We start from the raw sequence: 25,802 nt of genomic DNA, 5'->3' as shown, positions 1-25,802 counted from the left end.
ACTTTTCCCTCAATTACTTCTTTTATATGTCCGTGGCTATAGCAATCCATATTGGAAGTATATAATCTTGGGGGGTAATATTCTTATAATTTTAGCAATATCATTTATCAGATAAACAAAACTCAACAACTCTTGTATCATAACAAAGCAAACTAATGGAATCACGGGTACCCCACGTCCTAGTGCCTATCTATATAGCTATTAGTAGCTCCCTCATCAATTTTCCCTATATTGAGTAGTCTCTTATGTCAAATCAGCGACTGTCTTCCCTATCTATCCATTTAAAGGGACATTATACTGTAAAATTGTTTTTCCCTTAATGTATTCTCAATGACTTGTTATACCAGCTGCAGAGTATAAAATGTAAGAGAAATTGCATTTTCAAGTTTGTGTATATGAAATCGCTGGTTTTGTGCTTTGAAACCACAGCCTATTGAAATGGGTTGAGCTTGAAGGTAAAATAAGATCTCATTATGTTATCACTTTGTGTACACACACTTGCTTCCTTATCTTATATCTGTTTGTAAACCAAATCCCAATATTTAGAGAGAACGGAAAATTAAAATTGTATTAGTTATCTCTTATACACCTAACCGGGGGTGAATTTTCTCCTGCTGACTGTGTTTACATAGCCTGTCAATAGCCTGGACTTAAGTCTAGAAATGTTCTGTATAGGTGATTTAAAACCAGCAAAGATACTCAAACTTCTAAAACTTGCCTACATTTTGTGTGTGTAGCACGTGTATGTTTGAGTTTTTGAGAAATGATTACATTTTAAAACACAACCAATTAACTTCAAATGTTTAAAATCAGTCATCATGACAAACTGAATATTATAAGATCTGAATATCAGCTTCTTTTTTATAAACACAATTCTCATTTTAATTTAGTAATTCAGCTATAGCCTAATAAATTATACCATCTATATATCTTTGAGGACAATTGCCAAATCCCTTCTAGACATTTACCTTTTTCTGCCTGCACGTTTTGTTTTTTTGTAAAACCATTTGTGCATCACATCAGGCAAGCAACCTCTTGTGCCAAAACAAACTAAAATTGGTCACACATTTCCCCTGGTAAAGAATTGCGCTGTTGGATACATTCATTAAAACAACTACATAAATATGAGTAAATAAATGAGTTATCCATTTCATTTATTTAATAAAAATAATAGTAATAATAATAATAAAAGTATAATGTGTAAGAAATATCAAAGTTCCAGCTGCTGTATATAAAATACCTTTATTAATTCAGCATAGGGTCCAAAATTAGCAACGTTGAAGAAGCATGAATAAGGGCTTATATTAAGCCCGAAACGTTACGGATTTTAGACCCTATGTGGAATTAAAAAAAGGTCTTTTATGTACAGCAGCTGGAAATGTATTGAATCTTTGGGCTTATTCATCACTTTCCAAACACTGCTGCTCCTGAGTGCGCTTTCCACACTGATTTACTAGTATAAATGTGTTCCACCAAAGGTAAAATGTTGGTACCTTACTGTCCAGCTTCTTCATGGTAACCAAGTCCAGAGATTTCAGTGAATGGCCAGTGGGGGTGATGAAGTAGAGGCAAACATGTATCCTGGAGTCATGGAAGTTGAAAAGTGAGCGTCTTATTTTCAACTCTTCTTGCAGGTAATTCTCAAACTGAGTGTCAATGTAATCAACGACTGACCTGTAACTACACAAAGACACCATGTAAAGTTATTGTTACTCTATACTTGTGGCAGATTCAGTAAAGTTTCCCTCCCGCTAGTTACTAGTTAAAGGAACAGTCTTCTCCAAAAATTGTATTGTTTAAAAAGATAGATAATGCCTTTGCTACCCATTCCCTAGCTTTGCATAACCAATATTGTTATATTAATATACTTTGTAACATCTAAAACGCTAAATATCTGCCTGTTTTTAAGCCCCTGCAGGCCGCCTTTATCTCAGTCTATTTTATAAGCTTTTCACAGCAAGACCAAGCTAGTTAATGTGTACCATATAGATAACACTGTGCTCACTCCTGTGGAGTTACAAATGAGACTGCACTGATTGGACAGTCCGCAGAGGCTTAAATACAAGGTAATCACAGAGGTAAAAAGTATATTAATATAACAGTGTTGGTTATGCAAAGCTGGGGAATGGGTAATAAAGGGATTATCTATATTTGAAAACCATCACTATTTTGGAGTAGACTGTCCCTTTAATTCCAGCATTAGCTAACAGTTTCTCAACATTATTTTTACTTTTTACAAATATTTCTGTGAAATTTCCATTAAATTACAAAGCATTTATAGGCCAGAGTCAGGCATTCTGGGCCACAATTTCTCCCATTTGGAAACAAGAGCAATTTAAACATATTTAACAACACCCATCAATACAATATGCTATGTTCTCCTCTGACAGCTTTTTATTTTTGCCCCACATAACTCAGGGGAGTACCCAACCCATTCTAGAAAAGGAAAAAAAAAAAAGGTAAAACAAATCCTCTTATATTATCCAATGTAGTTGTTGAATTTTGTGTAATCTAATGGTTAAAATCTAAACACAAGTGCTAAATGAACAAGTAACCCGTTTCATCACAGAACATATCCAAATATAAAGTGTAAAGGAAAAGTTTCATGATTTAGATTGAGCATGCAATTTAAAACAACTAATCAATATAGTGAAATTAATAGAACGTGCACATTTTTTCTATATGCACATTATATAATGCTCAAGCTCCTACTGAGCATGTGCGAAAGTGCACAGAAAATGTATAAATGCATTTTGTGATTGGCTGATGGCTGTCACAGGATACAAGGGGAGGGAACATTGGATTAACTTTGATATTTGCCAGAAAATATTTTACTGGTCATTTCAAATTGAAAGTACGTGCTCTTACATTGTATTTTTATTGTGATAGTTATTCAGTTCTACTCTATTAAAGGGACAGTCTACAATAGAATGTTATTGTTTTAAAAGAAAGATAATCCCTTTATTACCCATTCCCCAGTTTTGCACAACCAACACAGTTATATTAATACACTTTTTACCTCTGTGATTACCTTGTATCTAAGCATCTTCTGACAGCCCCTGATCACATTACTTTTTTTATTTATTATCTATTGATTTGCATTTAGTACTGTGTTGTGCTAACTCTTAAATAGCTCCCTGGGCGTGAACACAGTGTTATCTATATGGCCCCACAAACTAGCAGTCTCCTGTTGTGAAAAGCAAATAAAAAAAGCATGAGATTAAAAGGCTGTCTATAGCGATTTAGAAAGAGGTAGAAATTTTGAGGTTTAAATGCTATAAAGTTGTGCCAAGCTGGGGAATGGGTAGTAAAGGAATTATCTATCTTTTTAAACAATTTTAGCGTAGACTGTCCCTTTAAGTGGGGTTTTAAAAACATTGGATTAACTTTGATATTTGCCAGAAAATATTTTACTGGTCATTTCAAATTGAAAGTACGTGCTCTTACATTGTATTTTTATTGTGATAGTCAGTTATTCAGTTCTACTCTATTAAAGGGACAGTCTACAATAGAATGTTATTGTTTTAAAAGAAAGATAATCCCTTTATTACCCATTCCCCAGTTTTGCACAACCAACACAGTTATATTAATACACTTTTTACCTCTGTGATTACCTTGTATCTAAGCATCTTCTGACAGCCCCTGATCACATTACTTTTTTTATTTATTATCTATTGATTTGCATTTAGTACTGTGTTGTGCTAACTCTTAAATAGCTCCCTGGGCGTGAACACAGTGTTATCTATATGGCCCCACAAACTAGCAGTCTCCTGTTGTGAAAAGCAAATAAAAAAAGCATGAGATTAAAAGGCTGTCTATAGCGATTTAGAAAGAGGTAGAAATTTTGAGGTTTAAATGCTATAAAGTTGTGCAAAGCTGGGGAATGGGTAGTAAAGGAATTATCTATCTTTTTAAACAATTTTAGCGTAGACTGTCCCTTTAAGTGGGGTTTTAAAATGCACTGAATGAAAGGATTTACTGGTAAAGAATTGTATAATAACACCACTTCCAATAAATTCTTACTTCTGTGACGCCTTCTACTAGTTTAGACTATGCACTCAATTAGTTTGTTTTTTACTTGACAGATGAAATGTGTCTCAATAAAATGACTAGATATTAATACAAACACAAACCCACAGACATCTCATATCATTGCCAACTGGAAAAGCATGTGATACAGCTGCTCCCTATGATTTATGTCTGAGAGAGGTGAGAGGTTGCTGTTAGGTTCCAGACAGTGCAAATATTTCTGCAAAAAAACTTCTCAGACAGCATGAGACAGCAATCACCTCAATTACTTTAATTATAGGCTGCAGCAGAAAGTAAAGTATAGCTTAATTTGCTGACACCTGGCCTGATATAACTGAATATATTTAAATCAAGCCCTTCATGGAAAATCAATACAGATAAGGCTGCTATACTTGATCAGACTGTTTGTGTAATGAGTCTTTTCATATGCAGGGGAGGGGGAAGTGTCTGCTCTTGCTGCTCACTGCTCACCCAGTCTAACCTCATCAACAGTTCTAAACCTGGAGATTCTAAGGAATTTTTATAAAGGTTTTATACTGGATTTTTTTACATCAGTATCTGTGCATATTCTTCTTTATAGTAATGTCTATTATATGCAGTTTATGAAAATTGGTGTACACTGTCCCTTAAAGCTGATTGTAGCAGATGATACCCATACCTCCCAACATTTCAAAATCCAAAAGAAGGGCTGAGACAACTGCCTGAAAAACCATTCTACCAAAGGCTGCTTCCGCAGAAGCAAAATCAACAAAATGGTAAAATGTAGTAAATGTATGCAAAGAAGACCAAGTTGCTGCTTTGCAACTTTGATCAACTGAAGCTTCATTCTTGAAAGACCAAGATGTGGCGACTGATCTAGTAGAATGAGCTGTAATACTCCCCGCGCCTCCAAATAGGCTTTGTGAATCAAAAACTTTAACCAAAATGCCAAGGAAATGGCAGAGACTTTCTGACCTTTTCTGGAACCAGAAAAAAATAACAAATAGACTAGAAGTCTTTCTGAAATCTTTAGTAGCCTCAACATAATATTTCAAAGCTCTTACCACATCCAAAGAATGTAAAGACATTTTGAGAGTATTCTTAGGATTAGGACACAAGGAAGTAACATTTTCCCTATTGATGTTGTTAGAATTCACAACCTTTGGCAAAAATGTAAACAAAGTCTGCAAAACAGCTTTATCTTGATAGAAAATCAGATAAGGAGACTCACAAGAGAGCAGACAATTCAGAAACTCTTCTAGCAGAAGAGATAGCCAAAAGAAATAAAACTTTTCAAGAAAATAGTTTAATATCCAAAGAATGCATAAGCTCAAAAGGAGCCTGCAAAATCTTTAAAACCAAATTGAGACTCCAAGGAGGATAAATTGATTAAATAACAGGCTTGATACGAATCAAAGCCTGAAAAAAAAGTGAATATCAGGAAGCAATCTTTCTATGAAATAAGTCCGAAAGAGCAGAGATTTGTCCCTTCAAAGTATTTGCAGACAAACCTTTATCCAAACCATCGTGAAGAAACTGTAAAATCCTAAGAAATCTAAATGAATGCCAAGAATAATCATGAGTGGAACACCATGAAATATAGGTTTTCCAAACCCTATGATAAATCTTACTTGAAACAGACTTACGAGCCCGTATCATAGTGTTAATTACGGAGTTAGAGAAACGTCTATGACTAAGAACTAAGCGTTCAATTTCCATGCCTTCAAATTTAAAGATTTGAGATCCTGATGGAAAACTGGGCCTTGAGACAGAAGATCTGGTCTTATAGGAAATAACCAAGGCTGGCAACTGGACATTTGGACAAGGTCCGCATACCAGAACCTGTGAGGCCATGCTGGTGCTATCAGAAACACATAAGATTGTTCCATTATAATCTTTGAGATCACTGCCAGAGGGGAAAACATGTAAGCAGGTTGGTAAAACCATGGAACTGCTAGAGCACTCACCATTTCTGCCTGAGGATACTTGGACCTGGAGAGGTATCTGGGAAGTTTCTTGTTTAGACGAGAGGCCATCAGATCTATGTCTGGAGGACCCCAGATCTGCACAATCTGATAGAACACATCTGAATGGAAAGACTACTCCCCGGATGTAGAATCTGACGGCTGAGATAATCCGCTTCCAAATTGTCTACACCTGCTATATGAATCTCAGTGATTAGACAAGAATTGTATTCCGCCCAAGAAAGTATTAGAGATACTTTTATTGCTAGGGGACTGAGAGTCCCCCCTTGATGATTGACATATTCCACTGTTGGGACATTGTTTGAAACCGAATATACGATTCTCTCTTTAATAGAGGCCAAGCCTGAAGAGCTCTGAAAATAGCACAGAGTTCTAAGATATAGATTGGTAACCTCACCTCTCGAGGATTCCAAACTCCTTGTGCTGTCAGAGACCCCCAAACAGCTCCCCAACCTGAGAGACGTGCATCTGTTGTGATCACAGTCCAGGTTGGACAAACAAAGGAGGCCCCTTAAACAATAAGGTGATGGTATAACCACCAAGTCAGAGAGAGTGGAGAGTTGGGATTTAAGTATATCAGTTGTGATAATCCCTGCACCATTGATGCCACATGCAAAACTGTAGAGGTCTCATATGAAAACAAGCAAAAAGGATTGCGTCTGATGCTGCAACCATGAGACCTAAAACGTAATAGCCAGTGAAGCTAATGATAAGAGACTGAAGGTTTAGACGAGCTGAAACCAATCTCAAACATCTCTTTTCGGTTAGGGATAGAATCATGGACACTGAATCTATCTGGAAATCTATTGAGCTAGTACCAAGATATTGTCCAAATAAATAAAGATCACAATAGCCTGCTCTCTGATTACAAATAGAAGGGCACTTAAAACTATTAAAGGGACACTCAATCAAAATTAAACTTTCATTATTCAGATAGAGCATGCCATTTTAAACAACTTTCCAATTTACTTCCATTAACAAAATGTGCACAGTCTTTTTATATTTAAACTTTTTGAGTCACCAGCTCCCACTGAGCATGTGCAAGAATACGTGTGAATGCATTTGTGAATGGCTGATGGCTGTCACATGGTACGTGTATGCATTTGTGATTGGCTGATGGTTGTCACATGGTACGTGTATGCATTTGTGATTGGCTGATGGTTGTCACATGGTACAAGGGGAGTGGAAAAAGACATAACCTTTAAAATTGTCAGAAAAAAAAATCTACTACTCATTTGAAGTCCAGACTAAGTGCTATTGCATTGTCTTGTTATCTTGCATTTGTTGATTATGCAAATCTACTGTGTTGACTGGTCCTTTAAGAATATTCTTGGTGCTGTTGCAAGGCCAAACGGAAGAGCAACAAATTGGTAATGCTTGTTTAGAAAAGAGAATCTCAGAAAACGATAATGATCTGGATAAATCGGATTGTGAAGGTAAGCATCCTGTAAGTCTATTGTGGACATGAAGTGACCTTGCTGAACAAAAGGCAGAATAGTCCTTATAGTCACCATCTCGAAAGTTGGGACTCTTACAAACCATTTAAAGGTTTCAGATCCAAAATAGGTCTGAAAGAATTTTCCTTCAAAGGTACAATGAATAGATTTGAATAAAAAACCCAAATCCTTGTTCCTGCTGTGGAACTGGGAAAAATTACCCCTGGAAGTTCGAGATCTGAAACACATTTTAGAAAGACTTGAGCTTTTATTGGGTTTTTTGTTACATGGGTAAGAAAGAATATTCCCAAAGGAAGTCTCATTTTGAATCATATTCGACACCCCTTGAAATAGCTTTAGTCTGCCCCCTACCAGAAGAATAGGCTTGAGGGCCGGACCTTCATATAGGTTTAGGGGCAGGATTTGGTTTCTTATAAGGCTTGGATTTATTCCAAATCAGAGATGATCTCCAATTAGAGCCAGAGGCCTAGGGGAAGGAGTGGTTTTCTATTCCCTATTCTGACAAAAGGAACGAAAACGATTGGAAGCTTTAAATTTACCCTTAGATTTCTTGTCTTGGGGCAGAAAAACTCCCTTACCCCCAGTAACAGTGGAGATAATAGAATCCAATAAGATTTTTTTTTGTGTGTGTGAATATCAAATATATTTAATAACTACTGATACATCTAGAAAAAAAAAAAGTTTTCTGTTTTTTTAAATTTCTTCATTAGATGCAAAGACATTACATACATTTGCTAGGTGATAATATCAAATACAAAGCAAAACTGTGTTACACATCAATCAATGGTATACATATTATTATGTCAATTATTTAACTACAAATACTCATGTTAATTTGTCTCATATAGAGATTTCCAGTGTCCAAGTACATCTCCTCTCTTCTCGCCTTCTGTGCAAATAGAAGTTTATTAGGGGGGTTTCGCTATTTGGTGAGATTACTGTTTTGCTAACATTGCTGCTGTCTACCAGTAGGATTTAGCCAGTGTCCTGCCCCCTCCCTTCCACTGACCGCATATTAATAGTTACTATTCCTCATCCTCGCCCCTCCCAGCCTTACATGTTTTACTATTAGCCATTTAGATCCCTTCTAGTGAGGTCAAAGTGTCAAAGATTGAAAAGCAAAATAAATATTCTTGGATAACTGACCTGTTCAGCTGTTCACTATGGCGCCTTGTCGCGAGTCTTTTGTATTGTTGCCATATTGCTAGCATCAATTTGTGTGTTGTCAATGTTCCCATTTGCCAATGATGATATCTCTCTAGCTGTAATAATGTTGTGACTTGTGATTTTCAGTCTTCCACTGTGGGGACTGCTTCAGATTTCCAACGTCTTGGAATTAGTACTTTGGCACTATTTAGCATAAGTATCAGTAACGATTTTAGTGTGGAATTATCTAGCTTTGGTAGTGTTAGAAATAGGAGAATCTGTGGATTGTTAGGTAATGTTTGCCCTATTATCTTTGAGATTTGGGTGAGGACGTCAGCCCAGAATGTGTCTAGCTTAGTGCAATGCCACCATATGTGCGTTGGTGTACCTACTTCGCAACATCCTCTCCAACATTTTTTGCTAGATGTTTTATATATTTTTTTGGAATCTGCTTGGTGTAAGGTACCACCTTGTGAGGTTTTTTGTAGTTGGTTTCTAATATCCTTGTGGAGACTGATGACCATTTGGTGTATAGGAATGCTGCATTCAACTCTTTGCAAGTGAAGTTAGACCCCAGCTCCTTTTCCCATGATTTAGTATATGTGGGCAATGTTTGAGTATTTTAACGGTTTGTACAATATGGATATAATGTGCCTAGGTGGTGTGTCTTATAAGCATAATGTCTCAAATTGGGTACGTTTTCTGAGGTAATGTTGCTTATTAGGGTGTGATTCTACATAATGGCAGATCTGTTTGTGTGAGAACCAGGTCAGGAATATTCCTGTGTGTGTGTCCAGTAGTTTGTCTCGTGGTTTGACTTTCCCATCTCTATATAGTATTGAGATTATTTGTTTTTTTATATGGTTGGCATTGTCCGTTTGTATCTCTTTAAGGTTCCAAGGTAGAGATGGGTTATTGCTAATGGGTGTCATGGGAGACACTATCCCAGATATGTTGGTGGATGTGTGTAGAAGCTTGTCCAAGGTTAAAAGAAATACGTTAGTATAAGACATTTGTGTATTACTACCAGTCTGTTTCTTGCTGGGATCCACCCGGCTATCCCTGCATTGGCTAGTCCCATCACTTGCTTATCTAATTTGACCCATTGTTTGTGTGAGCTGTCAGCACACCAGTCCAGCAGCCTATGTAATGTTATGGAGATTTTTTATGTAGGGATGTGTGGGAAGGTACATTGAGCGCTTTGCTATCCTGGGTTTAATTACCTGCCAGATAAAGTGTTCTAGCAGCGATTGGATTTTGTATAAATACTGTGTTAGAGGTACTGGGGTAGTCTGTAAAAGGTATAAAAGTCTCAGAAGAATATTAATTTTTAATCACATTTATCCTGCCGAGCCAGGAGATGGTCTTATTTTTCCAGCTTGATAGGTCAGCTGAGATAGTCTCCTCTAGCAACTTGAAGTTGAATTGAAACACTACTATTGGGGGTAAGGTGCAGGAAATTTTCCCAGATACTTTAATTCTTTGTTTTTTTAAGTGGGCAATCATGTGTTAAGCGACTCAATACTTGTTCCTCATACGTGATATTCATCATCTCTGATTTGGTGACATTTAAAAGGAAATTGAAGATAGATCCATATTCTTTAAATGTGTCTAAGGTTATCGATATTGAGGTTTCTATCTTGGTAAGCATGAGTAGGATGTCATCGGCATATAATGCCAGTTTGTACTCCGTACCATTTATATGCACTCCTGCAATTTGGGTGTGTTGTCTTATGCTTTGTGTCAGTGTCTCTATGGACAATGCAAACAGGAAAGGGGAGAGGGGGCAGCCCTGTCTTGTACCGTTGTGGGTATTAAAACTATCTGATAGGATACCATTGACTTTGGCTGTCAGGGAGGTGTAGAGGGAGAATGCCAGTGTTATACATTTATTGCTGAATTTCCTTTTTTGAATCATTGCTTTCAGAAACTGCCAATTTACCCTTTCAAAGGCTTTTTCCGCATCTGTGGAAATCATTACCGCAGGGATGTTGTGATTTTTGAAGTGCAATATAATTTGCAAGGCCTTCAGGGTATTGTCCCTAGCCTCCCTATTTGGGACGAACCCCACTTGGTCTGTGTTTATTAATTTAGGCAAATATCTGTTTATTCTGGTGTCTAGGATTTTTATATCTGAGTTAAGCAGAGAAATTGGGCGGAAATTTTCGAGTTTATTTGGTTGTTTCCCTGGTTTTGGGAGGACCGTTATGTGTGCCTCCAACATATTAATAGGGAGTCCACCTGTTTCTAGTAGGTTATTAAATACATTTGCCAGGGGGGATGTCAGAAATTGTGCGTATTTTTTATAATATATTATGCTCAGACCATCCGGGCCTGGGCTTTTGCCATTGGGCATACTCCTGATCGCCGTCTCCAATTGTTCTGCCTCCTTTTCATCTAAAGTTGGGAGTTCTAAGTCTGAGCGAAACTGTTCTATATCCGATGACGTGGCAGTGTTTTTGATGTTGTATAGTGCAGCGTAATAATGTCTAAAGGTCTCCGCTATGTGCTTGCTATCTTTATGGGATTCTCCCTGGGTGTTTGTGATGCAGTGTATGCGAGTGGCTAGCTGGCGTTTTTTAAGTGCTCTTGCTAGGGACGATCCAGTCTTGTCTTGTATATAAAAATATTTCTGTTTTAGGAACACTGACTTCCTTTGATATTCTCTTGTTAAGTATTCTTTTAGGTGTTGCCTGGATTGGGTCAATGTCTCATATATTGGGGTAGAGTGTGGTTCTAGTTTATGTTTTTTCTCCCAGTAGCCTATCTGAGCTAGTGTAGAATTTAAGTATTGCCTATTGTTTCTTTTTCCCGTGCTTTGAGTGCCAAAAAATCCCCCTTCACTACACATTTATCTGCTTCCCATATTGTTGAGTGAGCTATATTTTCCGTATTGTTTTCCCTGAAATAATTTCCTAATGTTGTTTCTATGTCCTGGTTAGCTAGTGTGTTTTCTAGAATGTGCTCATTGAATCTCCATAGGAACAGTCATTGTGGGATGTCAGGCCAGTCTATGGTGCACTGTACTGGGGCATGGTCAGACCATGTAATAGGTAGTATGTTGGAGTCTGTTATTATGGAGTGTACGTTTTGTGCGGGTGGGAGTAGAAAGTGTAATCTCTTGAGTTCAGGTTAAGTTTTCTCCATATGTCGTGCAGAGTCAGTTGCGCTAGTTGATTTGTGAATGACTTTGTCCGGTTTGGGCATGTGGGTGATTCCTGTTGCTGTGTCTACCTTTGCATCTAGGGACAGATTAAAATCCCCACCAAGAAACAGTGTGCCCTTTGTATGTTCCAAAAGTTTTTGGGAAATTGTTTTGAAGAGAATATGTTGGTTTGTGTTTGGTAAGTATATGTTCGCTAAAGTCTATTATACAGGAGGCCTATTAGTATTATGTATCTGCTGTTCTTGTCTTTCACTAGGTTTGTCGCCTGAAAGTGAACAGAATTGTTAATGAAAATTTCCACCCCTTCTGTTTTGGAGTTCCCTGATGCCATATAGGCATTTTATGTCACTTTTTTAAAGCGGGTTTCCAGAAGAAAAAGAATGTCACTGGTGGCTTGGTATAAGTCCCTGAAGACCATGGACCTCTTTTCGGGGCTATTTATTCCCTTTACATTTATTGTAGTAAATGTGAGCGTGTGTGCATTTTGCCACATACTGGCTTCCCCAGGTGCTACAAGTCATGAGAACGTGTTGGGGGCAGAGGCGTGAGCTTTAAGTAATGAGGGGGAGAGGTGTCAGGCAGCATCAGCCAATGAGGTTGTGAATGCTAGTACTCTGATTTTGCAAAATCAAGCAGTCTCCTATGTTGGATGCTCTAGTGTGCGTCAGCTCAGTCGCTATGTCTTAAGACTCTAAAGGTCAACCCAATACAGAGTGTAAGATAAATTGGAAACGGATAAAATATATACAAGAAAATATACACTTTAAACAGTTGCCACAACAATCATAGGCTGTAATATAATGCGTAACCTGTCTCTATCCTTCTTATATTATCTATGAGGTAATTCGGTATAGACTAAGCTATACAAGTTTCTAATAAACAATATTTTCTAACAGTTGTAACGGTAACAGTAAGGGTAGTATCCCTATCTTCAAAACCCTATCTAATGTGAGAAGTAGAGAAAAAACAAAAAGTAAATTTATGCTTACCTGATAAATTGATTTCTTCTATGATACAACAACGAGTCCACGGATTCATCCTTTACTTGTGGGATATTATCCTCCTGCTAACAGGAAGTGGCAAAGAGCACCACAGTAGAGCTGTCTATATAGCTCCTCACTTGACTCCACCCCCCCGTTAATTTGACCGAAGGTATAGGAAGAAAAAGGAGAAACTAAAAGGTGCAGAGGTGACTGAAGTTTTAAATAAAAAATATAATCTGTCTTAAATTGACAGGGCGGGCCGTGGAATCGTGGTATCATAGAAGAAATCAATTTATCAGGTAAGCATAAATTTACTTTTCTTCTATAAGATACGACGAGTCCACGGATTCATCCTTTACTTGTGGGATACAATACCAAAGCTACAGGAAACAGATGAACGGGAGGGACAAGACAGATACCTAAACAGAAGGCACCACTGCTTGAAGAACTTGTCTCCCAAAAATAGCCTCCAAAGAAGCAAAAGTATCAAATTTGGAAAATTTGGAAAAGGTATGAAGGGAAGCAGAACAGAAGCATCGTTTTTAAAAGCCCATGTGGAAGCCACCGCTCTAGTAGAATGAGCTGTAATACTTTCAGGAGGCTGCTGTCCAGCAGTCTTGTATGCCAAACGGATTATGCTTTTCAGCCAAAAAGAAAGAGGTAGCCGTAGCTTTTTGACCTCTACACTTTCCAGAATAGACAATAAACAGAGAAGATGTTTGACGGAAATCCTTGGTCGCTTGCAAGAAAACTTCAAGGCACAAACCACGTCCAAGTTATGTAGCAGAAGAAGGGTTAGGACACAGAGAAGGAACAACAATTTCCTGATTAATATTCTTATTAGAAACAACCTTAGGCAGGAATCCAGGTTTAGTACGCTAACCCACCTTATCAGAATGGAATATAAGATAAGGCGAGTCGCATTGTAAGGCAGATAGCTCAGAAACTCTTTGAGCAGAAGAGATAGCAACTAAAAACAAAACTTTCCAAGATAGAAGTTTAATATCTATGGAATGCATAGGTTCAAACGGAACCCCTTGAAGAACCTTAAGAACTAAATTCAAACTCCATGGTGGAACAACAAGTTTAAACACAGGCTTAATTCTAACCAAAGCCTGACAAAATGACTGAATGTCTGGGACATCTGCCAGACGCTTGTGCAGTAAAATTGACAAAGCAGAAATCTGTCCCTTTAAGGAACTAGCCGATAACCCCTTCTCCAATCGTTCTTGGAGAAAGGACAAAATCCTAGGAATCCTGATCTTACTCCATGAGTAGCCTTTGGATTTGCACCAATAAAGATATTTACGCCATATCTTATGATAAATTTTCCTAGTGACAGGCTTTCGAGCCTGAATCAAAGTATCTATGACCGACTGAGAGAATCGCCGCTTAGATAAAATCAAGCGTTCAATCTCCAGGCAGTCAGCCGCAGAGAAACTAGATTTGGATGTTGGAACAGACCCTGAATGATAAGGTCCTGTCTCAGTGGCAGTTTCCACGGTGGCAGAGATGACATTTCCCCCAGATCTGCATACCACGCCACGCAGGTGCTACCAAAATTACCGAAGCCCTCTCCTGTTTGATTCTGGCAATCAGACGAGGAAGGAGAGGAAAAGGAGGAAACACATAAGCCAGGTTGAACGACCACGGTACTGCTAGAGCATCTATCAGTACTGCTTGAGGATCCCTTGATCTGGACCCGTAACAAGGAAGTTTGGCATTCTGACGAGATGCCATCAGATCCAATTCTGGTGTGCCCCATTGATGAATCAATTGTGCAAACACCTCCGGATGGAGCTCCCACTCCCCCGGATGAAAAGTCCGACGACTGAGAAAATCCGCTTCCCAGTTTTCCACTCCTAGGATATAGATTGCTGATAGATGGCAAGAGTGAGTCTCTGCCCATCGAATGATTTTGGAAACCTCTGTCATCGCTAGAGAACTCTTTGTTTCCCCTTGATGATTGATATATGCTACAGTCGTGATATTGTCCGACTGGAATCTTATGAATTTGGCCGAAGCCAGCTGAGGCCACGCCAAAAGCGCGTTGAATATCGCTCTGTTCTAAAATATTTATTGGAAGGAGAGCCTCCTCCTGAGTCCACACACCCTGCGCCTTCAGGGAATTCCAGACTGCACCCCAGCCCAAGAGGCTGGCGTCCGTCGTCACTATGACCCATGCTGGCCTGCGGAAACACATTCCCTGTGACAGATGATCCTGTGACAACCACCAAAGAAGAGAGTCTCTAGTCTCTTGATCACGATTTATCTGAGGAGATAAATTTGCATAATCCCCATTCCACTGTCTGAGCATGCATAGTTGCAGTGGTCTGAGATGCAAGCAAGCAAACGGAACTATGTCCATTGCCGCTCCCATTAGTCAGATTACCTCCATACACTGAGCCACTGACGGCAGAGGAATGGAATGAAGTGCTCGGCAAGTGGTTAAGATCTTTGATTTTCTGACCTCCGTCAGAAAAATTTTCATGTCTACCGAGTCTATCAGAGTTCCAAGGAATGGAACTCTTGTGAGAGGAACATGTGAACTCTTCTTTATGTTCACCTTCCACCCGTGAGATCTTAGAAAAGTCAACACGATGTCCGTGTGAGATTTGGCTAGCTGGTAAGTGGACGCCTGAATCAAGATATCGTCCAGATATGGCGCCACTGCTATGCCCCGCGGTCTTAGAACCGCCAGAAGGGACCCTAGCACCTTTGTGTAAATCCTGGGAGCTGTGGCCAACCCGAAAGGAAGGGCCACAAACTGGTAATGCTCGTCCAGGAAGGCGAACCTGAGGAACTGGTGATATTTGTGGATAGGAATGTGAAGATACGCATCCTTCAAATCCACGGTTGTCATATATTGACCCTCCTGGATCATTGGTAAAATTGTCCGAATGGTTTCCATCTTGAAGGATGGGACACTGAGAAATTTGTTTAGAATTTTGAGATCTAAAATCGTTCTGAAGGTTCCCTCTTTTTTGGGAACCACGAACAGATTGGAGTAAAACCTGTGCCCCTGTTCTGCTTTTGGAACTGGGCAGATTACACCCATAGTAGATAGGTCTTCTACAAAGCATAAGAATGCCTCTCTTTTTGTCTGGTTTACAGACAAACGTGAAAGATGAAATCTCCCCCTTGGAGGAGAATCTTTGAATTCTAGATGATATCCCTGGGTCACGATTTCTAAAGCCCAGGAATCCTGAACGTCTCTTGCCTAAGCCTGAGCGAAGAGAGAAAGTCTGCCCCCTACTAGATCCGGTCCCGGATCGGGGGCTGCCCTTTCATGCTGTCTTGGTAGCAGCAGCGGGCTTCTTGGCCTGTTTACCTTTATTCCAGGTCTGGTTAGGTCTCCAGACTGACTTGGATTGAGCAAAATTCCCCTCCTGCTTTGTGGCAGGGGAGGAAGTAGAGGGACCACCTTTGAAGTTTCGAAAGAAACGAAAATTATTTTGTTTGGCCCTCATTCTATTTGTCTTGTCCTGAGGAAGGGCATAGCCTTTTCCTCCAGTGATGTTGGAAATGATCTCCTTCAGTTCAGGCCCGAATAGGGTCTTACCTTTGAAAGGAATAGCTAATAGCTTAGATTTTGATGACACATCAGCAGACCAGGACATAAGCCATAACGCTCTACGTGCTAAAATGGCAAAACCTGAATTCTTTGCCGCTAATTTAGCCATTTGAAAAGCGGCATCTGTAATAAAAGAATTAGCTAGCTTGAGAGCCTTAATTCTATCTAAAATATCATCTAATGGGGTCTTAACCTTAAGAGACTCCTCTAGAGCCTTGAACCAAAAGGCAGCTGCAGTAGTTACAGGAACAATGCACGCTATAAGTTGTAGAAGAAAACCCTGATGAATAAACAATTTCTTTAGAAGACCCTCTAATTTTTAATCCATAGGATCTTTGAAAGTAGAACTATGCTCAATAGGTATAGTTGTACGTTTAGCCACGGTAGAAATAGCTCCCTCCACCTTAGGGACCGTCTGCCACGAATCCCGAATGGTGTCAGATATGGGAAACATTTTCTTAAAAGTAGGAGGGGGAGAGAACGGAATGCCTGGTCTATCCCATTCCTTAGTAACAATGTCCGAAATCCTCTTAGGGACTGGAAAAACAGTGTAAGCAGGGACCTCTAGATATCTATCCATTTTACACAATTTCTCTGGAGGAATTGCAATAGGGTCACAATCATCCAGAGTCGCTAAAACCTCCCTGAACAACAAGCGGAGGTGTTCAAGCTTAAACTTAAAGGCCATCATATCCGAGTCTGTTCGAGGGAACATCTTTCCTGAATCAGAAAGCTTTCCCTCAGACAGCAATTCCCCCACCCCCAACTCAGAACATTGTGAGGGTACATCGGAGATGGCCAAGCGTCAGAGGGCTCAGCATTTACTCTCATACCGGACCTACTGTGCTTCCCCTGCAAACCAGGCAGTTTAGATAATACCTCTGTGAGGGTAGTAGACATAACTGCGCCATATCTTGCAGGGTGAAAGAATTAGACGCACTAGAAGTACTTGGCGTCGCTTGGGCGGGCGTTAAAGGTTGTGACACTTGGGGAGAAGTAGATGGCATAACCAGATTCTCTTCTGACTGAGAATCATCCTGAGACATACTTTTATCAGCTAAAATATGTTCTTTGCAATGTAAGGCCCTTTCAGTACATGAGGGACACATTTTAAGTGGGGGTTCCACAATGGCTTCTAAACACATGGAACATTGGCTTTCCTCAATGTCAGACATGTTAAACAGGCTAGTAATGACCACAAACAGGCTTGAAAACACTTTATTCAGAGAAAAAAATAATCTGAAAAAAACGGTACTGCGCCTTTAAGAGAAAAAAAAAAGCATACAATTTTTTCAAAACTGCTTTAAAACGATAAAATAGTCCCAATTTTATGATTAAAGCATCCCAACTTGTCAGCTAAGTTTGCCCCACAAGGAAAGGAATACTTAACCCTTACCAAAAAAACGTTGTGCTATAAAACGTTAACTTCCAATAAAAACACCCCCTGCACCTCCCTCAGGGGTCTGAAAAATCGGATTAAACCTTCAATTTGGGGGGGGGGGGGGGGGGGCTAGCTTTTAGCCTGAACGGTTGCACAGAGCTATAGCTCCAGCTACATGTAATGAATAAGTCCCAGACCGTCCAGCCCAGTTAATCTGGTCATCACAAGGTGACTAATTGCTTTTGAACTCCTCTGGAGAGGTTTAAAAATGAAGAGACACTCAAGCATTTATCTGCAGAGCAAGATTATGCAGAGCAACTACCCAGGGCCCTTGAGAGCGGCCATTTTCTAAGCCTAACCCCACATGGTATATCATGCAATAAAGAAGGACAACGAAACTCTCTCCTTACCGATTGGAAACCCCTCAATTTGGGAGATCAGAGAACCTCTATACATGGATACCTGACTCATGGTTTAAGCCTCAACATCACTTCGGATGTATAACTATCACAGCGGGCAGCTAATGTCTAATGACTCGACAACTCACTAAACGAGAGCCCCTCACTCAGATATCAACAGTCTGGTGGTCAGTCTTACATAATGGCAACCCACTCCCACCCTCTGGAACCTATTAGGAAAAATGCCTGAGACATCGCGGTAGAGACTTTTGATGACCGTCTGTCATTTGAGACATACACGGATATTAAGGAGCATCTACGGATACTATATGAAGAGATAAAAATTTCCTTTAATCTTACTTGCGATGCTTACGCGACTCCTAGCTTTGTTCCACTGACCCAGGAGACTCACAAGACGGAGCTGAACTGCCAGACGGGAGGTCCTGAACCACTGAAGTCTGAGTCTTCCATCTCGCACAATACTGCCACCGCGATCTCCGCTGGCCTAGCTCCCGCATTATGTTCTACTCATCTGCTCCTGATTCCTACTGTCTCTAGGGGCTTGATTGAAGGTAAGCCCTCCATTTCCACCAGAGACATAACAGAATGTTGAGATCTCTCAGAGGACGGAGATACCTGCTACAGTCCTGTCAGCTGACGGGAACCCCTCAAGCCTTAAGATGTGGAGTGGGATAGTGCGGACACACACGCGGAGCCCAACACCCCCTCTACCGAACGGTACTTCTTAAGGTGCCAAAGGGAAGGGACATATGTTACATGAGACTATACAGCGGTTCTTGCTACCTAGGATATGTTAACCACTTTCAGAGTTTGTCACCCTAGATATCAGGCTCAGTTTAAAACCCAGAACATAGCCTAGCAAATGCCAGTTACTAAGCCCCTATGACGGCTGGTAGGCCTGAGAAATTTGGTACGAGTGACTGAGGTTACAGCAAATAAAAAGGGTGCATGTTTATTGTTTATTATATGTTTGTCTTATCTCTAAATTCTTAGGAATCTGCATGTAAAGCTACATGGCAATGTTTTAAGTTACTACTACGCAGGATCTAGGCTTGTTCTCTAATTATGTATACACAATTGTAAAACGATGAATAGTATATTATTATAATGTAATATTTACATATGTCCTACACCAATCACTATTATATACATAGGGACATAAAGCTTCCTACACCTGTCTCAATTATAATGCTTTCAGGTCTCTAACTCTCACTTCTTATGCATCTGACTTCCCTTAATGTGCGACAATACTAGATCCTATTTTCAGGCTGTTCTGTTTGGCTCGAGGAACACTAGACTGTTACCCCTAATTCTACACAACTAGTTTTTTTTTTAGTTTTTTTTTTATTAAGGAACCAATCCTATGTGAGTTGACTCCAGTTCTTCTCATATATATTATCTTAGGGAGTCCCCTGACACAGATCATAGCCTCTATATTAGATACTGGACTTTTACCCGGAGCTGCCCTTAGCCCAGAATAGCAAGATATTAGTTCATACTCTAGTATTACCTAATAATTAATAGTTATGTTTTGTTAGCTCCTGTAGAGATAATGCAGAAGTCCCTAGACCCAGACCCATTTTAAATTTATGATGTCTCTACTTACTGGGTTTTATTAACCCCCTACTTCGTCTCTCTCCATATTCCCTTATTCTTAGACATGACACACTTCTAACAAGAGTTCTACCGCACCTCCCCCCCCCACATCCCTCCTGCCTCTCCCTTTCTCTCATCTTTTTTCCCTCCCCCCTTCTGCATCTCTTTAAAGCAGCTTGGGTCTGCTGATCTTCCCCACCTTACTCTTTTAAGTACCAGGTCCAAAAGTGACCATTCTCAATGCTAAATTCCTCTCCAAGTGTACATCAGCTTTGTTGGGTTCAAAAGTAGCCCGTTGTTTTCATTGAGGAACTCATTTTAGAATACAATATAAAACAGAGGTTTAAGATGACTAGCCATACAGCTCTAATGTACTATTTTTGCTTTACTCAAAATGTTCCTGTCTGTCTTATAATTTGATATCTATATTTTATGGCATTTCATACATGTTGTATTTTTACATAACCTCAATAAAAATTATAAATACAAAAAAAACCTTCAATTTGGCCCAAACTGTCTGAAAGGCCCACCGGAGTTGGAGCTTGCTGCTTGTCTGGGAAAAACAACTGCGCAACTGAGGTTGGAAAATAGGCCCTGCCCATCTCACTCAATGTCTCACAGCCTAAAATAACCGCACCGGAGCGGTCTAAAACCTAGCCATGTGGGTTCATATACCCATAAATGAAGCCATGTGTACCCTCTATACTTAATAAAGTAGAAAAATGTCTATCATAAAAAACGTTATCTATAACTCCCAGTCATGAAAACGTTTGCACACAAACATAACATCAGTGTCAACCATTTTTTTTATAGCCCAATATGCAAGTCCAGTAATACCCCTCTTTATACTTTAGGATTACTGCTTACCCTTTCCCTCATGGGGATACTGTCAGCCAATTCTGAAATAACACAGTATCTCCAGAAAAAAAAATTACTGAACATACCTCACTGCTTATAGCATGAAAAACGTTCCTCACGCTGAAGTTTCTTAAGTACTCCTCAGCCATTCTGTGGGAACTACTCTAGATCTTAGTAACAACTGCTAAGATCATCAGCCTCCAGGCGGAAGTCTTCATCCATCTGCTGCCTGGGAGAAAATAGCACACACCGGTACCATTTAAAATAAAAAAACTCTTCCTTGAAGAAAATAAAAACTAACATTTTATCACCTCTTTCACTTTACCCTTCCTATTACTTAGAGTAGGCAAAGAGAATGACTGGGGGGTGGAGTCAAGGGAGGAGCTATATAGACAGCTCTGCTGTGGTGCTCTTTGCCACTTCCTGTTAGTAGGAGGATAATATCTCACAAGGATGAATCTGTGGACTTGTCGTATCTTATAGAAGAAAACTTTGATATACGACCTGTAGCTACAGTGGCTTTCACAAAGTTCTTACAGGCACAGGAATGTTCTTGAAAGTCAAGGTGAGGTATTGTCCAGAGCTCATGCTTTAGGTGAAGTGGATGAGCTTCGTTCAGCTAGTTGAGTGCTGTTATCCGTGGGTCTTCCGGTATTTTGTCACTACCTTGAGCATCTCTGTCCTTCTTCTGGATGTGGTATGTTAATCTTTAGAGCTTCACAAAAGCCCTGGAGTTCATCCATATTTATAAAGGTAGCTGTAGAGTCTCCTCTGGTGGCGATAATACTGGGAATCCCCAGCGATAGGGGATTTTCTGATCCCTTAGCGTTGTGGTTATGAATTGAAGCTCCCTTCTTTTTTGCAGAGTTGTTGGGCTGAGGTCAGCGAATACCTGTATATTGTTACCTGCGTGTGTTATCTTTTGTCTTTGTCTTGCGTGCCTGAGAATCTCCTCTCTATCTTTATGGTTCAGCAGCTTTACTATGACTTCTCTCAGTGGGGCTTTTGATGGCAGCTTTGCCCTCAAAGCTCTGTGCACTCTTTCAATTATCTCTGGCGAGCTGCTAGTTTCTTTAATTGTTCTTAAAAGGTCTTGGAGGCAGCCTTCCAGGGCAGTTGGTATTATTTTGGGTATGCCGCAAATCCGTAGGTTGTTTCTTCGCCCTCTGTTATCCAAATCCTCCACCTTTTCTAGGAGATGGTGTATATTCTCTTCTTGGTCGTAAACCATCTTTGATATGTGTTGTATATCATTGCAGGTGGTGTTGTGGTATTCTTCAAGTGTTGAGACCCTAGTAGTGACCTTGGCTAGGTCTCTTAAGTTCTCCGTACCAGCTTTTGACCTCTCCCATGATCTCTTTGATGCCATCCTTAGACAAACACAAAGCAACAGCACCAGTGAAAAATAATCCTTTATTTAGGACAAAAGAGAAACAAAATAAGTTTTGTCCTAAATAAAGGATTATTTTTCACTGGTGCTGCTGCTTTGTGTTGGTCTATACTGTGATTGGGACTTGTCTCTATCCCTGCAGCCTGCACAGTGTTTGAGTTAGTATGTGCCGATCTCTCATATACTTTCTATACATTTGATGTCATCCTTGGTTCACAGATTGTAGATCTACTTTGGTTATTGAGGGGCTGCCAGAGGTGGGGAGAGGTGCTTTTTGGGGGTCTGCAGTGGAGTCATTAGTTGTGGGGCCCATATTGGACGGTGTGCTGACCGGTTCTTGGTGTTTTAATTACTGCCGTGTCAGTTTAACATTACTGTTATTTTCTAATTTGCTAGCTCCGCGGCCTGGCATATCCAAATATATGATACTACAGAACTATATATCTTTTTGCTTGTGGTGTTGATAACTAGGTAAAGAACAGAGCAGGTGTTAGGTGTTATTTGCAAGTGTCCTTTATATAAGGTATGACATATGTAGTGTGCAGGGGTCTGTATAATTTATCTCTTTGCAGGTGCACAATGAGGTTTCACCTGTATATGGTATGCAATTTATTCCCTCTGCTTTGTATCCCTGCGGCTGGTATTTTCACTTATGCTGAGGCCTAGGTGTGGCTTAACTTCAGTTTTTAGCAGGTTTTCCTGCCCTGCTTCTTGGGTCATCCATTCTTAATTTAATTCTCACAAGATTTCCAAGCCCTGCTAACAAAAAAGCAACGGCACAGTATGAAGCTACCACCACCATACTTCTCTGTTTGTTGAGGTATGGGCAAGGTTTTGTTAGCATCACACACATGTTTTGAATTTGTGCTCTATAGTGGTCTCATATGAAAACCTTTTACCATACTTTAGCCAAGTCAGTATCAGGCTTTTAAAAGTGCCATAAAACATGTTGAGATCTGTGCATACTTTAAACTTTACAATAGGGCATCATTGATTCACCTGGTCGTGGACTGGCAAGTAGGCACACATCATTTTTATAGACCCAACCTGGAACAGGCAGTTTTAGGTAATATAGCATTAGCTTAACTACTCCATTTGAAAAATGTATTATATAAGGACCATTTTAAAGCATGGCAACAGGCACATACATTTTTTAAAAAAATCTTGGCACACATCTACATATCTACCATTCGGCAAAAACCCAGATTTCTCAGGACTGGATACACATCTCTTTGCGCAATGGGAGAAAAGGGGATTAAACAACATTAACTCTCTAATAGAACCGCTCACCCACTCTTTTAAACGTTTGCTTCTCTGCAAAAGGAGTATACAGGGAGTGCAGAATTATTAGGCAAGTTGTATTTTTGAGGATTAATTTTATTATTGAACAACCACCATGTTCTCAATGAACCCAAAAAACTCATTAATATCAAAGCTGAATAGTTTTGGAAGTAGTTTTTTGTTTGTTTTTAGTTATAGCTATTTTAGGGGGATATCTGTGTGTGAGGGTGACTATTACTGTGCATAATTATTAGGCAACTTAACAAAAAACAAATATATACCCATTTCAATTATTTATTTTTACCAGTGAAACCAATATAACATCTCAACATTCACAAATATACATTTCTGACATTCAAAAACAAAACAAAAACAAATCTTTGACCAATATAGCCACCTTTCTTTGCAAGGACACTCAAAAGCCTGCCATCCATGGATTCTGTCAGTGTTTTGATCTGTTCACCATCAACATTGCGTGCAGCAGCAACCACAGCCTCCCAGACACTGTTCAGAGAGGTGTACTGTTTTCCCTCCTTGTAAATATCACATTTGATGATGGACCACAGGTTCTCAATGGGGTTCAGATCAGGTGAACAAGGAGGCCATGTCATTAGATTTTCTTCTTTTATACCCTTTCTTGCCAGCCACGCTGTGGAGTACTTGGACGCGTGTGATGGAGCATTGTCCTGCATGAAAATCATGTTTTTCTTGAAGGATGCAGACTTCTTCCTGTACCACTGCTTGAAGAAGGTGTCTTCCAGAAACTGGCAGTAGGACTGGGAGTTGAGCTTGACTCCATCCTCAACCCGAAAAGGCCCCACAAGCTCATCTTTGATGATACCAGCCCAAACCAGTACTCCACCTCCACCTTGCTGGCGTCTGAGTCGGACTGGAGCTCTCTGCCCTTTACCAATCTAGCCACGGGCCCATCCATCTGGCCCATCAAGACTCACTCTCATTTCATCAGTCCATAAAACCTTAGAAAAATCAGTCTTGAGATATTTCTTGGCCCAGTCTTGACGTTTCAGCTTGTGTGTCTTGTTCAGTGGTGGTCGTCTTTCAGCCTTTCTTACCTTGGCCATGTCTCTGAGTATTGCACACCTTGTGCTTTTGGGCACTCCAGTGATGTTGCAGCTCTGAAATATGGCCAAACTGGTGGCAAGTGGCATCTTGGCAGCTGCACGCTTGACTTTTCTCAGTTCATGGGCAGTTATTTTGCGCCTTGGTTTTTCCACACGCTTCTTGCGACCCTGTTGACTATTTTGAATGAAACGCTTGATTGTTCTATGATCACGCTTCAGAAGCTTTGCAATTTTAAGAGTGCTGCATCCCTCTGCAAGATATCTCACTATTTTTGACTTTTCTGAGCCTGTCAAGTCCTTCTTTTGACCCATTTTGCCAAAGGAAAGGAAGTTGCCTAATAATTATGCACACCTGATATAGGGTGTTGATGTCATTAGACCACACCCCTTCTCATTACAGAGATGCACATCACCTAATATGCTTAATTGGTAGTAGGTTTTCGAGCCTATACAGCTTGGAGTAAGACAACATGCATAAAGAGGATGATGTGGTCAAAATACTCATTTGCCTAATAATTCTGCACTCCCTGTAATTTGCTGAACACTCATTTTTATGCATATCTCCAAGCTCGTCATTATGTGGGGGCATTGGTCAGAGACAATACAGACTTCTGGGAAGGTTCACCATTTCACTTTACGCAAGCCTTATACAAAATGGGTAGATTCTCTTTGTCAGATATCTATCAAGTACTTCTACACAGACAACTCCAACTATTACAACCACACCTGCAATTAGGATGGGGGAGAGAGGGGCTGGGAAAAATTAGCTGGGAGGAATTACGGTAAGGCATGGAAAAGGTCAGGAAGGCTACTCTGTCTGCAATGCTCAGGGAATCACAGACACAAATAGTTCACAGAACGTATTTGACACCAAGGATTATGGCTAAATGGGATCCTAACTGTGCCAATAAGTGTGCAAAGTGCTCGTTAGAATCGCCAAACTTATCACATTGGATGTGGCTATGTCCAGTGATGCATCAATTTTGGGGTAAGATCCAATATTGTGAGAGAGAAAGTAAGGGCGCTAAAAAAGCTTAACGATACCACTTAAAGCTGACAGATAATTGTATAATAACCAGGGACTTCAATGAAATATTAGTATATTTAATATACAATAAAAAATGACAAGGACATAAACTTTAAAAGGGACGTTTCCCAAAAATTGTATGATAAGACAATGATTCAACATAAAAATAGTCTAACATAAAAATATAAAAAATAATACATAAAGAAACTTGAATTGGAAACTAGATTTCAAATAAGCGGTGGATACTATGTATAGATAAAAGTTCATTCCTTAGGACATTGCCGTTTGGATGATACAGTGTCTATATCTAGAGTCAAATGTCAGATATACAGGTTATCTTGATTGCTGATCTATATTATATTTGCAGAATAGAGAATCTTTACTTCATCTGTGATTTGTGAACTAGAAACGTCTTATACCTTATCTCAAATACTTGGCAACAACTTTAC

The 25,802-nt window shown here is 39.7% G+C and overlaps 1 protein-coding gene across 2 annotated transcripts in view; it reads right to left on the bottom strand.

Annotated features, from left to right (window-relative positions):
- Window positions 1–25,802, bottom strand: part of SEPTIN8 (septin 8) — a 273,481-nt gene that overhangs the window by 69,600 nt on the left and 178,079 nt on the right. For both annotated transcript variants that reach the window (XM_053717180.1, XM_053717179.1), the window contains exon 4: window positions 1,494–1,680. In XM_053717180.1, the coding sequence (XP_053573155.1) occupies window positions 1,494–1,680 (187 nt within the window). The remainder of the gene's footprint in view (window positions 1–1,493; window positions 1,681–25,802) is intronic.

This window comes from Bombina bombina, chromosome 6 (assembly GCF_027579735.1).
Source record: "Bombina bombina isolate aBomBom1 chromosome 6, aBomBom1.pri, whole genome shotgun sequence".
Taxonomy (NCBI): domain Eukaryota; kingdom Metazoa; phylum Chordata; class Amphibia; order Anura; family Bombinatoridae; genus Bombina; species Bombina bombina.
This window is presented reverse-complemented; position numbering and strand designations above follow the sequence as displayed.